This window comes from Lasiodiplodia theobromae, assembly GCF_012971845.1.
Source record: "Lasiodiplodia theobromae strain AM2As chromosome Unknown scaffold_24, whole genome shotgun sequence".
Classification (NCBI taxonomy): Eukaryota; Fungi; Ascomycota; class Dothideomycetes; order Botryosphaeriales; family Botryosphaeriaceae; genus Lasiodiplodia; species Lasiodiplodia theobromae.
The window spans coordinates 207,009-220,303 of NW_023336449.1; the positions used below are offsets into that span (position 1 = coordinate 207,009).

At 56.1% G+C, this 13,295-nt stretch overlaps 4 protein-coding genes across 4 annotated transcripts; 1 reads left to right on the forward strand and 3 right to left on the reverse strand.

Moving 5' to 3' along the window:
- Window positions 1-547: 547 nt before the first annotated feature.
- LTHEOB_7808 (Universal stress protein A) lies at window positions 548-2,666 on the reverse strand (the record flags this gene model as incomplete). Its single annotated transcript, XM_035517215.1, has 4 exons — window positions 548-716; window positions 779-840; window positions 895-1,709; window positions 1,760-2,666. 4 exons carry the CDS (start codon window positions 2,664-2,666, stop codon window positions 548-550), a joined length of 1,953 nt encoding a protein of 650 aa, XP_035370827.1.
- Window positions 2,667-4,317: 1,651 nt separating this feature from the next.
- Window positions 4,318-6,227, forward strand: LTHEOB_7809 (Glycoside hydrolase family 1; the record flags this gene model as incomplete). The annotated part of the gene is made up of 2 exons (XM_035517216.1): window positions 4,318-5,635; window positions 5,689-6,227. 2 exons carry the CDS (start codon window positions 4,318-4,320, stop codon window positions 6,225-6,227), a joined length of 1,857 nt encoding a protein of 618 aa, XP_035370828.1.
- Window positions 6,228-6,973: 746 nt separating this feature from the next.
- LTHEOB_7810 (Beta-lactamase) lies at window positions 6,974-8,310 on the reverse strand (the record flags this gene model as incomplete). Its single annotated transcript, XM_035517218.1, has 3 exons — window positions 6,974-7,823; window positions 7,885-8,158; window positions 8,226-8,310. The coding sequence occupies 3 exons, from the start codon at window positions 8,308-8,310 to the stop codon at window positions 6,974-6,976; spliced, it is 1,209 nt and encodes a 402-aa protein (XP_035370829.1).
- Window positions 8,311-11,291: 2,981 nt separating this feature from the next.
- On the reverse strand, window positions 11,292-12,103 carry LTHEOB_7811 (Pectate lyase; the record flags this gene model as incomplete). Its single annotated transcript, XM_035517219.1, has 2 exons — window positions 11,292-11,437; window positions 11,491-12,103. 2 exons carry the CDS (start codon window positions 12,101-12,103, stop codon window positions 11,292-11,294), a joined length of 759 nt encoding a protein of 252 aa, XP_035370830.1.
- Between the last annotated feature and the right edge of the window lie 1,192 nt (window positions 12,104-13,295).

The window sequence follows — 13,295 nt, forward strand, 5'->3', positions numbered from 1 at the left end:
ACGGAAACTTGCTATATTTGGTTAGCCATCTCCGATGTCCGCTCCCTTATTCCTAACGCTATGTCACACAACTATAATGTATTTCCTTTTAGTAGTGGTGATTGGATTAAGTCGACCAGGCCTCACTTTCCATCGAGACAGATTAACTGGAAGCTACGCACAGCCAACGGGTATATGTCCACTTGAATTGGCTTTCCACTCAGCACCTCTGTCGCGGATACAAGAGCAACAGCAGCAATGCAAACCACAGTCCAAAGTAAAGGATAATAATGAATAATAGAAGAGCCGTTTCCGGTCATGGGTATGAGTTCTGTGCGTCAAACGATAGCAGGAGTCGTGGGCCGAGAGCAACAGGCCAAATGAATGAGACTTCGCCAGGGAGACCTGGCAGCATGGGCCAAACCCCGCAAAGGGGTTAGAAAGGTTTGGCAACAAGCGCGCGACATAATTGCCTCTTATATAGGAAATCACACAAGGATCCGTGACACGCTTTTGTTCAGTCAACAACATGCTTGATTGACCAGCCCATCTAGTCCAGAAGGTGCGATTAGTCGATTTTGGCTGAAGCCAGCTTCGATGCTGGGTTCGAAAGCACGTTAGACAGGCGCAAGTTGCCGCGCTTGTATTTGCTGTGCTTGCGCAGTCGTTTCCGTGCTACCATGACCGGAACAGACGACTTGGTGACCAGGTAATTACTGAAAGAGCCAAGAAGGACACTATGAGAATGCTAGGTCAGCCAAAGGCGCCCTCGAAACGAGTTGATGAGCGTGAAACTTACCCCTTCAGCGCGCTGCGACCTCGCGATCCAAGAATGACAAGTGTTGGGTCCATGAAATCGATCTAAAACATCGAGTTAGGACTGTATCCTTCACTCCGCGTCGTGGAATTGCTTACCACTTCAGTAATCATGTGCTTCGGGCTCCTGCAGTGGAACACTTCAATGACAGCCCGAACCTGGAGCTTCGTTTTCCGAAGTAGCGAGACAATGCGATCGCTCACTTCCATCGTGGCATGCCAGCGCTCACGCTCTGCCTGGTCCATGTTTGCTAAATCAGGTTCCGGCTGGTCCTGCTCATTGTCATCAGTGGGGCGGAAACTCTGATGCAACGGCGATGGCCCTAGGCTCTGGTGGCGGCTCTTCGGCTTCGGGCGCCCGTCATCAATCACGCGCTGGTTGTGCGAGAGAGTCTTGACAAGACTGGCAGTGTCACGCATCATCTGAGCGCCCTCGCCAATGCCAATCGCCCCAGACTCGCCTCCAGTACCAATTTCCTCATCAACAGCATATACAGCGAGAAGCGTGTCACCATCGCGCAGAACAGTGCCGATGGTCCATTCAAGCGCGTAGGCTGCTTCCTCACTGAGGTCAGTTGCTACAAGATACATGCGTTGGCGACGCAAGCCCCTCTCTGCTTCTCTTTGCATTCCGGAATAGTCGCCGCGGATGATTTGACGGATGCATCTGTGAGCTGCAGGCGTTGAATGGATTGGTGACATGGTCATGGCCATCCGTTGTGCGCGTTTGATCTCTGAGATGTCTTGCTCTGTGTCCGACGTCATCGGCGTCGACATGCCTGATCCGCCTGCATCGAAGTTCGTTGTCGGATGGACTCCCTTCTTTTTCTGTGTCATCTTCTCGCCATTTGGACCTGTGACTGTGACCGTAGGCTCCAGCAAAGACCTAACTTTGTACTCGCTCGACGTTTTTCCTGTGCACATGGGTCAGAATTTGCGTAGGCTGGCGCATGTGATCACTTACGGTCTTCCTCGGCGGCTGCAAGCAAGCTCTTCGGGAGCTTGTCTTTGATATCTGTGTTATTGGTGCTTCGTCGGCGTCGCCTGCCTCTGCCCTCATCACCAGAATCAAGATCCGAGTCGTCGTCGTCGCTGCTCTCGATAGCATCGTCGTCGTCATCGTCTGCATAATAGTCTTTCTCCAGACGCACACCACCACCTGGGACTATAGTTTCGCCTCTCGTGGGATCCGATCCTTTCCTAGATGGCAAAGAAGCCAGGCTACCACCAGAACGAAGGAGGGCCGCGTCAGACAATCTGCGATATGCACTATTCATGTCGATGGATCTTCCAGATTCCGTAACATACTTTGATGGGTCGACCATGAAATTGCTGTTGCGGTACATTCTTCCAGGGGAATCAGTCCGGAGGCGGGCGGCAGGAGACTTGGATTTGCTCTTTCCCATGATGCCTGTCGAGTTGCGTCGGCTGAGGTCCTTGCTGCCGCTTCCTGAACCAAATACGGTTGCCATGGCGCGCTGCTTACCTTTTTTCCCACCTTGTGTGACGCGCTTTGGCACGCGTGAATCGATGGATGGGAGCATGTTGAATGAATAGGCATCCTCGGGGTCGGTGCTGCCGCCAGCCAAGGGGCTGCGGGCTCTCCTCGCGCCGGGGGGCTGCGAAGCCGCCTTCAAGCTGGCCTGGCGGAATTCCTCCTCCCGCTTCTTGCGCTTTTCTTCCTTCTCCTGGTCCGAAGGGAGAATGAACTTGGCCGTGTGCTTGTCGCCAATGTCCAGCATGCTGCGCACGGGGGATTGCGCGCCGCCAGGACTGCTTGCTCGCGAATGCGACGCGCGACCGCGATTGATCCCCTCCAAAATGTCCATGACGGCCCGACGCTCCTCGTCGAGCGCGGATTCGAGCGACATGGTTGCGGGCGTTGGGTGCGGGCGGGATGTGGGAGTGGCGGTGTTCGAGGGGCAGCGAGCGTGGTCGCAAGGGCGGCGCGGTAGAGGATCGCGGTCGGGAGGGCGTCGAAGTGAGTGGGGGAGCGTTGGGTTGGCGAGGCGGTTGGAGGAGAGGTTTCAGTCGACAGCCTCAAGATGGCTGCAGGGATGTGAGCTCTGGGGCGGTGGGCGCCAGCTGGTCAGGGTCGCAGGGGAGAGCCCGTGGGTAGGACCGAATGTGGAGAAAAAATGGGCCACTGGCGACCTGTCCGGCTTCAAACAGGATCGGGTGAGGTGCTCTGGCAGGGTTGGGGTCTGATAATCGAAGATGGGGCGCTGTCGGTCGTATCCGAGAGTGCTAGCGGGCGCAGTGGTGTTGGTGAGGTGCCGTCTGTCGACAGGGGACGGTGGCAGGACGGAGGAAGACCAAGTTGCGAGCGGTTGCTGAGCGAAGGCAATGGAGGAGCTCATGCGGGCCTTGGCGCGAGGCTTTGGGGTGCGTCACCGGCTGAGCTCGAATTCCCGCTCGACGCTCAAAGGGTCCCCAAGGCTGTGCACCGGTGCCGGAAGCTTATCCAGTGAGCGCGCGTGCTTCCTTGCGACGCAGCCTATGGTAGCCACACGCCCTTCTGCATGCGCGATGAATCGCGCTTGGCGCCCAGCCTGCTGCGAAACCATCCGCACGCTGCGCTCGCCTCAGCCACCCTCACTGGTTCGCTTGCCACATCACATGTTGCGCTGCATCCAGCGTCGCCAGACCGTCTTCCGACTTTTCCTGCCGGCCACCCGTTGGCGGTTTGCAAGACGGGTGCAAGGCAACTTCTTCCGCCCAGCACGTGTTCCAGTTCCGTCGCGTGAGTCTTGATCAGGCACAGAGTGCCATTGACGAATCAAACGCACCGCCAGCCGAGCTAGACCGCGTGGTCGGCTCCAGTTCTCATCTCATCACCCAGGCCCGAGTGCCCGTGGGGGCCCGGTGACCGCATCCAGAAACCATCATACCGCTCTTCGCCGCATGCTAATTGCCATGCGCGACCGACTTCTGCATGAGATGGACATATCAGAGTCTGCACGTCCGCCCGATACTACATGCTCCTGCGTCTCCCACTTCGCGCTCCCCTCGGGGCCCCGACTCCCCGCATCGGTCAAGGAACAAGCCTGGTCGCCTCCGCATTCCTGCGGCTAATCGTCGGCTCGTCCAGCTGTGATCTTATTCTCCGCTCCTCGACATCGGGAATGCCGGCGCTTGTCAGAAAACAGTACCGGAACTCGGTCGTCACTTGCGTCCTCGGCTTCTTCCACTCTCGACGACTCGATTCTCGGCACTTTATAAGGCGAGGCGGGCGATGCTCTCCCCACAGTCCCACATCCCCGCGCTGTTCGATGCCAACCCGGTATTAGTGCCGTCTGTGCAGCTGCCGCTCCTCTGGCACGATGTAACTGCCCGGCTATTCCCCGCCCAATGTGGTAGGAAATGCCGCCCTCACGGTACCTTTGCTCGAGAAGCGCGCCATCCGAGTAATTTACTCTGTCATAGAATGACGGAGGCGGCGCTCTCTGCCACGGAGCGTTGGCATTTAAAGGCGTGATGCAAAGTCCTTTTTCCATTCGTGCATATTTGAAGCTTCTTGCCATGTCTTTGCTTTTGCTGCTCAGCAGCGGCGCTATTGCGCTCGCACAACAGGTCTATGTGTCTGCTGATGGACCTGCTCAATGCACCGCAAGCCAGACTTATTCTGCGACTTACGCTTCTCCGACCTATGCCTTCAGCAACTTTTCGTTCACGCAAACGGAGACGGTCCGGACTGCTACCTCAGTCAAGTCTGCGCCAGTCACAACTTACGCCCCGCCATACGCATCCCTCAGCCACCTGGTTCCAGATCTGAGCACAACGACATGGGGAAACTGGGATCCCAATGCCACGGCAACTGCCACCGATACCGCCGACCCCTACGGACAGGCTGCGTGGTCTGCTTTGTGGGAACATGCCAGTCTCGCCAACTTTACCTTCAGGGGTCTTTACTCAACAACCGTCTCCCCAACTCCGGTGCCTACTAGTGAACTTGTTCTGCCGCCTCCAGAATATTTCACTCCCCAGGACTGCTCTTACTTCCCAGACGACTTCATGTTCGGAGTTGCAGGCTCTGCTTCCCAGATCGAAGGGGCCATCGCAGACGAAGGGAGAACACCCTCTCTCATGGAAATTTTGATCTCTCCTTCGACCGGAAAACCCACCAACTACGTCACAAACGAGAACTACTACCTGTACAAGCAGGATATCGAGCGTCTGGCTGCTATGGGAGTCAAGTACTATTCTTTTACTATTCCGTGGTCTCGAATCTTGCCATTCGTGCTTGAAGGCACCCCCCTCAACCAGCAAGGCCTCGACCACTACGACGATCTCATTAATTTTGTCCTTGAGAAGGGAATGCAGCCGACTGTCACCCTGATCCACTTCGACACGCCTCTGCAGTTCTACGGAAACAACTTAAGCACTGCTGCGGACCCTCCTCTTATTGGTTACACCAACGGAGCTTATCAGAATGAGACGTTCGAGGATGCTTTCGTGAACTATGGCAAGATCGTCATGACTCACTTTGCTGACCGTGTTCCTGTCTGGTTCACTTTCAATGAACCCTTACTCTATTGTGACAATGGCAAGAGTGTAAACACGGTTGTCAAAGCCCATGCCAGACTCTATCATTTCTATCACGAGGAGATCAACGGCACCGGCAAGGTTGGAATCAAGTTCAACGACAACTTTGGTGTACCACGCGACCCTCAGAATTCCTCGGATGTGGACGCCGCGAACCATTTCAACGAGTTTCAACTGGCAACATTTGCCAACCCTATCTTCCTCGGGAAGGATTACCCTGAGGCCTTCAAGATGACAGTCCCCGATTATGTGCCGCTCTCACAGGAGGATTTGGAATACATCGGTGGTACATCAGGTGAGAAAGCAGTTCCTCCCCAGTCTGGCTTAGGGATGCTAACCTCCACACAGACTTCCTCGGCATCGATCCCTACACTGCGACAGTCGTAAGCCCGCCGCCTGATGGAATTGCGGTTTGCGCAGCCAACACATCCGACCCCCTCTTCCCCTACTGCGTCGAGCAATCAACCTTGACAAGCACCGGCTGGAACATCGGTTACCGTTCGCAGACCTACGTCTACATCACGCCCAAGTACCTGCGCACCTACCTGTCCTATCTGTGGAACACCTTCCAGCACCCTGTCATGATCACTGAGTTTGGCTACCCTGTGTTCGGCGAGGCGGACAAGGAAGATCTCTCGGACCAGTTGTACGACCTTCCTCGCAGCTACTACTACCTCTCTTTCATGAGTGAGGTGCTCAAGGCAATCTGGGAGGACAACGTCCACGTCCTTGGTGCGTTCGCGTGGAGCTTTGCCGATAACTGGGAATTCGGTGACTACGCGCAACAATTTGGCATTCAGGTCGTCAACCGTACGACGCAAGAGAGGTATTATAAGAAGAGTTTCTTCGATCTGGTGGACTTCGTGGCGGCGAGGACAAAGTCTTGATCGAGCTGTAGATCTGGTGTCTCAGCTGGGTGTCGCTGAGTGTCGGTAGAGGTGTACATAGATACGACTTAATGAGATAAGTTTGCATGAGATATTCCTTGGAATCTTCAATATCAGGCGATACCATGCGAGAAGATTGGAGGTGCTTGAATGTTTTGGGGAGGGTGTCTCACCCAATGCGCTGTCTTGGGCGTGGAAGGCTAGAGAATCCCACCTGCAGACTGTCTGCCGCACGTGCGCAGGTCGTTCCTTCCGTTTACTGACTTCCACGGCCCAGGTGACCATAAAGGGTATAGCGCAGCAAACACGGCCTACTTAAACCCATCGTCCTCAAGGCTTCTTCCACTTCTTTTTCTTTCCTCTCCACGGCGATGATTACAATGTCACGAAAAGTACCGCGGATGGTTTCGGCCTTTGGCACTTAACCAATGCGCGCATATGAACAGTTACTTCTGAGCCGTCTTCCATGCACTGCTTGCCAGTCGCATGCATGATTTCCCTTCTTCCCTCGATCCAAACAATGATTTCACCGCACCTCGCCGACCCCACTGTAGATAGAGGCATAGCCGCTTAGTGTCACTTCGACATTCAAAATACGAATTCTTCCCCGACCTTCTTGATGCTTTATTCAATCTCTACTGTGCCCGAAGCTGACTGACGCGCATCACGACGGCTTCACCGACCGAAGTGTGTACCTACACCCCAAATCACGATCTCGACACTCTCTCTACCACCATCCTAGCCTTCTAAAGCTTCTGCTCCCGCTCAACGCCGTACCTCTTGTACATCTCCCTCGCGTACAGCTCCTGCATCTCGACCGTCTTCGGGTCGGCAGGCGGGAAGAGCTGGCTCGCGTACAAGACGGCCAGACCGGCCTTCCGATCGACCCACCAGTTCACGTTGGGCAAGCCGGACCACAGCAGGGTGCCGGCGCGGGTCCAGCCGGGGACGTCGTTGGTGACGACCAAGCCGGCGAGGCCCCAGTCGATGACGGTCTCGGGCGCGTAGCCGGCGGCGGGCACGGTGCGGCGGTCGGCGGGGGCCTTCATGATGTCGTTCAGCGAGGCGCGGGCGGGCGGGTCGAGGTGCGGGCTGAAGAGGCGGTCGAGCGAGGCGCGCTTGAGCAGGCGCTCGTCGTCTAGTAACAGCGCGTGCACGAACTTGAACAGCTCGCGGGCGGTCGTGTAGACGCCCTGGCCGCCGAGGTCGTCGACCATGTCCGGGAAGAGGAAGGGCGAGCGCATGTGCACGCATTTGGCGTCGGGCTGCGGGCGACCGCTCAGGTCCGTCATGCGCGCCTCCAGGTCCGGCCGCGAGCGCAGGTGGAACGTCATGTCGGTGATGCCCAGCGGCGCCCACAGGTGCTGCTGCATGTACGCCTCCAGCCGCGTGCCCGTCGCGCGCTCGATCAGCTTGCCCGCCCAGTCGGTGCTCGCGCCGTACATCCACGACGTGCCCGGCTCGAACAGGAGCGGGTACGTGAAGCGCTCCTCGACCGTCTTGCCGCCGGGCTTGGTGCCGCTGGCTTTGCGCCACGCCATGAGGATCGGGTGCATCTCGTCGTAGCCGATGCCCGACGAGTGCGTGAGGAGGTGTCTGCTCGGTTTGATTCAGTCCCTTTTTTTCATCGGTGAAGTTTCAAGTCAGTATGACTGACCTCAGCGTGATTGGCGTGGGGTTCTTTCTCGTTTTGATGTTGCCGTTGTCGTCGATGCTCTCGAGGATTTCCAAGTCACGGAGCTCAGGAAGAAGGTCGTAGACAGGAGCTTCGAGAGAGAGCTGGCCGCGCTCCACGCACTGCATAGCAGCGACGCTGGTCATGAGTTTGGTGCAAGACGCAACCCACATCACAGCGTCCGCGTCCAAGGGGCCCTGATCGCCGCCCTCAAGCAGAGAGCGTTTGCCGAAGACCCGTTCATATTTGAAGCTACCTGTGACCAGTTAGCCAGCTGCAGGGTTACATAAAAGGGAAAAAGAAATATGAAAATATTCACATACCGTCCTTGTTGGAAGATATCAGGACGGCATTAGGGAGGTCATTAGCCTGGCAGGCCTGTTCAAGCTTTTCCTCAAAAGATGCCATTGGAATCGTCTATACTTTGTCTTTGCCGAGATGGAGTATGGTTGGTAGTGTATCGAGCGAAGAGAGAAATATATATCCTGAATGCTGCCTGGAGGCTGAATTCCTAAAATAGTGATTCGAAGACGCTACGTATGTATGAAGGGTAGGCAATGATGGTCCGAGGAGGTGACGTACGGACAAGTAGTGGTAGCAATAGTCCGAGGAGGCTACGTATGTTTAAGTATCAGGCAACGAAAATCCGAGGAGGCGCCATGCCCCGCAGCCTCGGCTCACCATCCCTGCAGACCCTTACGCCCCTCTTCTTACCGCCTTTGGCATGAGCTGCTGTCAAGATGATTTAGAGTGTTTGTTCTCCGACCGAGCTGGTCCGGCTGACGTAACTGAGTCACTCTGAGCAATCGGAAAGCGCCCGCAGCATGTCTCACCTGAGCCGTGCACACGGTGCCGGCAACGACTTCTTATACGAAGCTGTAAGCAGGATCGCAAAGCTTACCACACGAACAGTATCCCCTTGCATATACATCGCGTGGGGGCCAGGATGTATGGGAGACGGTTCCATTGGTCCTTGTAACTTGTTATCAACACCATGCATAGCAAGCGTCTAGATCCACGACTATTATCCATCTTTGTTTATTCGCTTTAAACCGTTGGATCTTACCTGCCAACGACTGCCGAGGTATCGTCTAATAGTCATTATGGGCTTCGACTACTCGCTCATGTTATGCAAGGCTGCCATCTAGCGAGATGTTCGAAATCTTAAGCCCCATCTCTCTGTATGTTGATCAGCGACTTCTTTTATCCTGTGAAGTCGTTTGACAGAACGCACATGACCTGTAGCCATTGTTGACGTTTAAAAGAGGTGTGCTAAGATGCGGCTAAAGCTTGTTTCCAGAACATTTCGGAATTCGGGAGTTATCTGCATCAGAATGGAAATGATGTGCAAGGTTTGTAAACGGGTAAGATAAGAGCAATAAAGCATGCCACCTGTCATACGAAGCATGATTGGTTGCGGCGCAAACATCATGTAAAGGAAATTTCTATCGACGTTCGAAGTTGGCGGACCAACCTATCGCAACATCCCTTGCGCGATGGTGTCATTTGTACCCGTCTCCAATCCATGCATGGTGGCAACGCCCACGCAACGAAACACGGGACTCAGCCTGTCGAGAATACCTTCCCATCGTCAACACAAACCTTGATGAATGAACAGAGACACTCTCCATTCCACAGAAAAGGGCGTCGACGCCATCACGAGCGCTCAAGCCTCCCGCATGAATCCACACCCCAAAAGAGGCAGCTATGGAGCCTACGACTCGAGTATCCCCACGGACCAGCCCGTACCTACCTCCGGCCGAACATGCTTAAATATAAGATTAGCGAGGGAGTCCGGCTATAACACCCTGGCGGAAAGCCTGCCAAAAAGAGCCTGCTCCTAACCCACCGGTACGAAAATGGTGGAATGGGACTCATCCCCACGACCGGATAGCCGGCACCGCCTGAAACAAGAGACTTTTTCCTCTTCACGGCCTGCAGACACGGATACACGAGCGAAAGAGGCGTCTCCTCCCGCTCTCCCGCTCCGCTCTTCCTCCGCTCCGTCCGGCAGTGCACACGTTTTACGCACTCATTCACTTATCCTTGTGCGCATCATCGTGCGCCCATTGACGCCTCCTCTTCCTCCGCTTGACGAGCGGAGCGGAGCGGAGGACAAGGATGATGTCTTGCACGAAACTGAACAGCAGCTTGACAAAGCTTTGACACCACGGCGTTTGCTTCTCGGGTATTGTGCGCAATCAGCCCATTGCTTTCGGACGTCTCTCCGAGTAGGTTGCCTTGGGATAGGATAGGATACGAGGAGCCACACAACTCTATCTCTCCTTTCATGGCGACGAGCTGGTCGCACCCGTTCTCTGAAAGGGTGAACCTCCCGCTCTTCTCTCTGAGCGAAATAAAAGAGAAGGAGCGAATTGGGCGGGTCCTCGAAGGGCTGAAGCACGTCTTGCTTGCCGACGTTCCGCGGATATGAAGTCTGTGCGAAAAAATTAAAAGCGAGCCACATCTGTTTCTATCCTGGCGCACGATCACTCGACCGGCCGTCCAAACGAGTTGCGAATCTTACTGGCGAGGAGAAAATGCGTCGTTCATGTATTTGCCGTATGGCAGGATAAAAGCACGCACAGTACTGTCAGGTGGGTGGGATGGCGCCATCGTGGTTGCGCGCCGGCTAAGTCGGCACGCCCCGAGCCGGGTGGAACGGCACGCGGGCACGAAGGGAAGAAGGTGCGCGACCGCGGCTATCACGGATGGCCCCAATGTGGGACGGTTTAGCTTAAAATAAGATAAAACTCGCCTACCGGAAGTCATGCGTCCGATGCGGAGAGAATGAGGGCGTGGCTTGCAGGAGTTTCGAAAAATAACCTCCGATCGCACCGTCACACAGACCATAACCTTATGTCAACGTTCGTTGCTGTTTGTTCGCGATGCTTGGCGACTGGGGTGGTTGGTGTTGTTTGGATTGGCCCAAGGGTCGATGTTTGTCTCGCTAATACCCGCCCGCCGACTCAGGAAGGGTCTCGGCAGATGGCCTAAAGGCACATCCTTTCCCCAAGAAAGCGTGCTGGCTCGTCCGCGAGAAACTTGCCTGGTCCCTGTTTGGATCGTCCATCAAGATTCATCTGCGTCTCGCCTTGGTCCATCTTGGCTTCGAACGTCCCTCCTACCCACTCCAGTTGGTTCCGGTCGATAACAACTCAAGCCAAGGACTGAACCATTGCTGATGCAGGATTCGATTTCACGGAGGCAGAATTAGGGCACACAAGAAGTTTTTTGCAAAAGTAGGTCAACTTCCTATTTTTGGAGACAAGTTTATAATATACAACGAAGACCAAAGCCCACTTCCTCCGTCCACGAAACTCGAAACACCTTCCCGTCTCGCTGGATCCCTCCTAATGAAAAAGCGCGTGTGGTGGCGAAGATGGCGTCTAGCACTCGGGGAGAGGGTCGGAGTAGATGCAGGCATCCGAGACACCGGAGGAGATCTCCTCGGGCTCGTCGCCAGTGTCGTTGCCCTCGTACTCGACGCAGACCTCCTTGACATCGGTGGCGCAGGTGTCGGTGATGGTGGCAGCTGTGAGATTGTGTTAGGAGTCGGTGACCCAGACGAGGAAAAGGGTGACTTACTGTCGCCGTAGTTGGAGTTGATGCCGGTAAGGACCTTGCCGGAGGAGGCGCTGACGTTGCTGACGGTGACCTTGCGCTCGCCCATCTCGTCGCAGTTGCCGCAAGAGCGGTAGAGCTTGCCGAAATCGACGACGGTGAAGCCGTCGATGCTGACGGAGCCGACACCGTTGTGCTGGATGACCTTGTCATCAGCACCGGTGGCACCACCGCCCGAGACGGTAGCGTCACCGTCGCCCTTCAGGGAGAGAGCGTCCTCGCAGACGGCCTCCCACCAGACGTTCTCGATGGTGCAGGAACCCTCGCAGTGAACACCCTCGATCTGGTCGGAACCAATGATGGCGTTCTTGAGCGTGGCACCGTCCTTGAGGATGAAGACGGCGTCCGAGTCGCCACCCTCCTCCTGACCAGTGCAGGAAACACCACGGCCGTAGGTCTTGTAGCCACCGTCGAACTCGCCGTCGATCTCCTCAGCCGCGTCGTAGGTGACGGAGCCCTGGGAGTCGGGGATAGGGAAGTCGGCACGGCGGACGAGGTTCCTGCCAAAGGTCTTGGTCTGCGCAGCAGAGACGATGCCGGAGGCGGCAAGGAGAGGAAGAAGAGTCTTGGACAACATTTTTGCAGTGGTGGTGAAGTGAACGATCACAGATCTGTTCGATTGGACTTTGGGAAAAGAGTGGAAGTATGTGAACGAAAGAAAGTGCAGGATGCTTGCCTGGAGAAAGAAGTGTCTGGCAGCCGGCCTGTGTTCGTCTTTATACATCTGCTGGCTGGCAGGCCCCAGGGCATCATCCTCCTGGCTCTCATGATACAAGTCGACCAGGCTGGGATTACGTGGTCCACCAAACAAAACGGAGCTCGGTGGTCCCCGAAGAAGAAACGACTATGCCCTACGGGCAGCTCAATCTATTTTCACTTGGCAATGTGGAGCATAGATGAAACTTCACAGCAGTCTCTCTGGCAGGAATGGAGCAGACGCGGCCAGGCATCGCCTCCGCATCGGCTAGCGAGAAAGTGATTGCCGAGCAGGGAGCCGCCGCCTGGACGAATGCCCGATCACTGTTGGCGCATGCAGTGGGCACGATCTGCAGTGGGTTTTGCTGGACGCGGCAGTGTTCCCAGCCTGCTGATGCCGGGGGGAGCGCCATGTGCGGCGAAGGGGCGGCAGGATCAGGCACGGCGGGTCGCTCAGTGGTGCAGCGCTGGACGGGCGACTGAGCCGCATCTACCTCACACGCAGCAGGCGGCGCTGTATGCGCCGTCACACAGACTGCGGAGAGAAGATGACGTCCGGGCGTCCATTGCGCGTCCTCTGGGGAGCTGGCGGTGTTGTGGCGTCGCGGCCGAGCGTTGGTGGAAATTTCTCAGGCGGGATGGTGACGCTGCTGGTGCTTGAAACGGCGCCAAGCCCAACGTCCCGCCGGCGAACACGCTGCAAGGCGGCTTGGCTGCTTGGCGCCGTCGGCAACTGTGTACTTGAAACTAAGCGACATGCACTGTCGGTCGACGCGCCTGCGTCGCTGCTCCCCGCGCCGACGCTCCCCCGTCCCGCCGCGCACTCCCTGTTTCAACTGGCGCGGAGTGCCAAGCCTATTGCTGTCGTTGCTATTCATCTGTCGACGCGCCCGGTGTCTTTGGCGGCCTGCTCCCTTATGCTCTTCCATCGAAGATGCCCAGCCTATTTCACCGCTTTGGGACTTGCAAGCCTTCAGAGCCTTGGGCGTTGCGCAATTTGGCGCTTTCTCCGAACAGCGAGCATCCGGAGATAACCGCCAGCAAGAAGACCCTCAGGAGAGATCATCAGCACA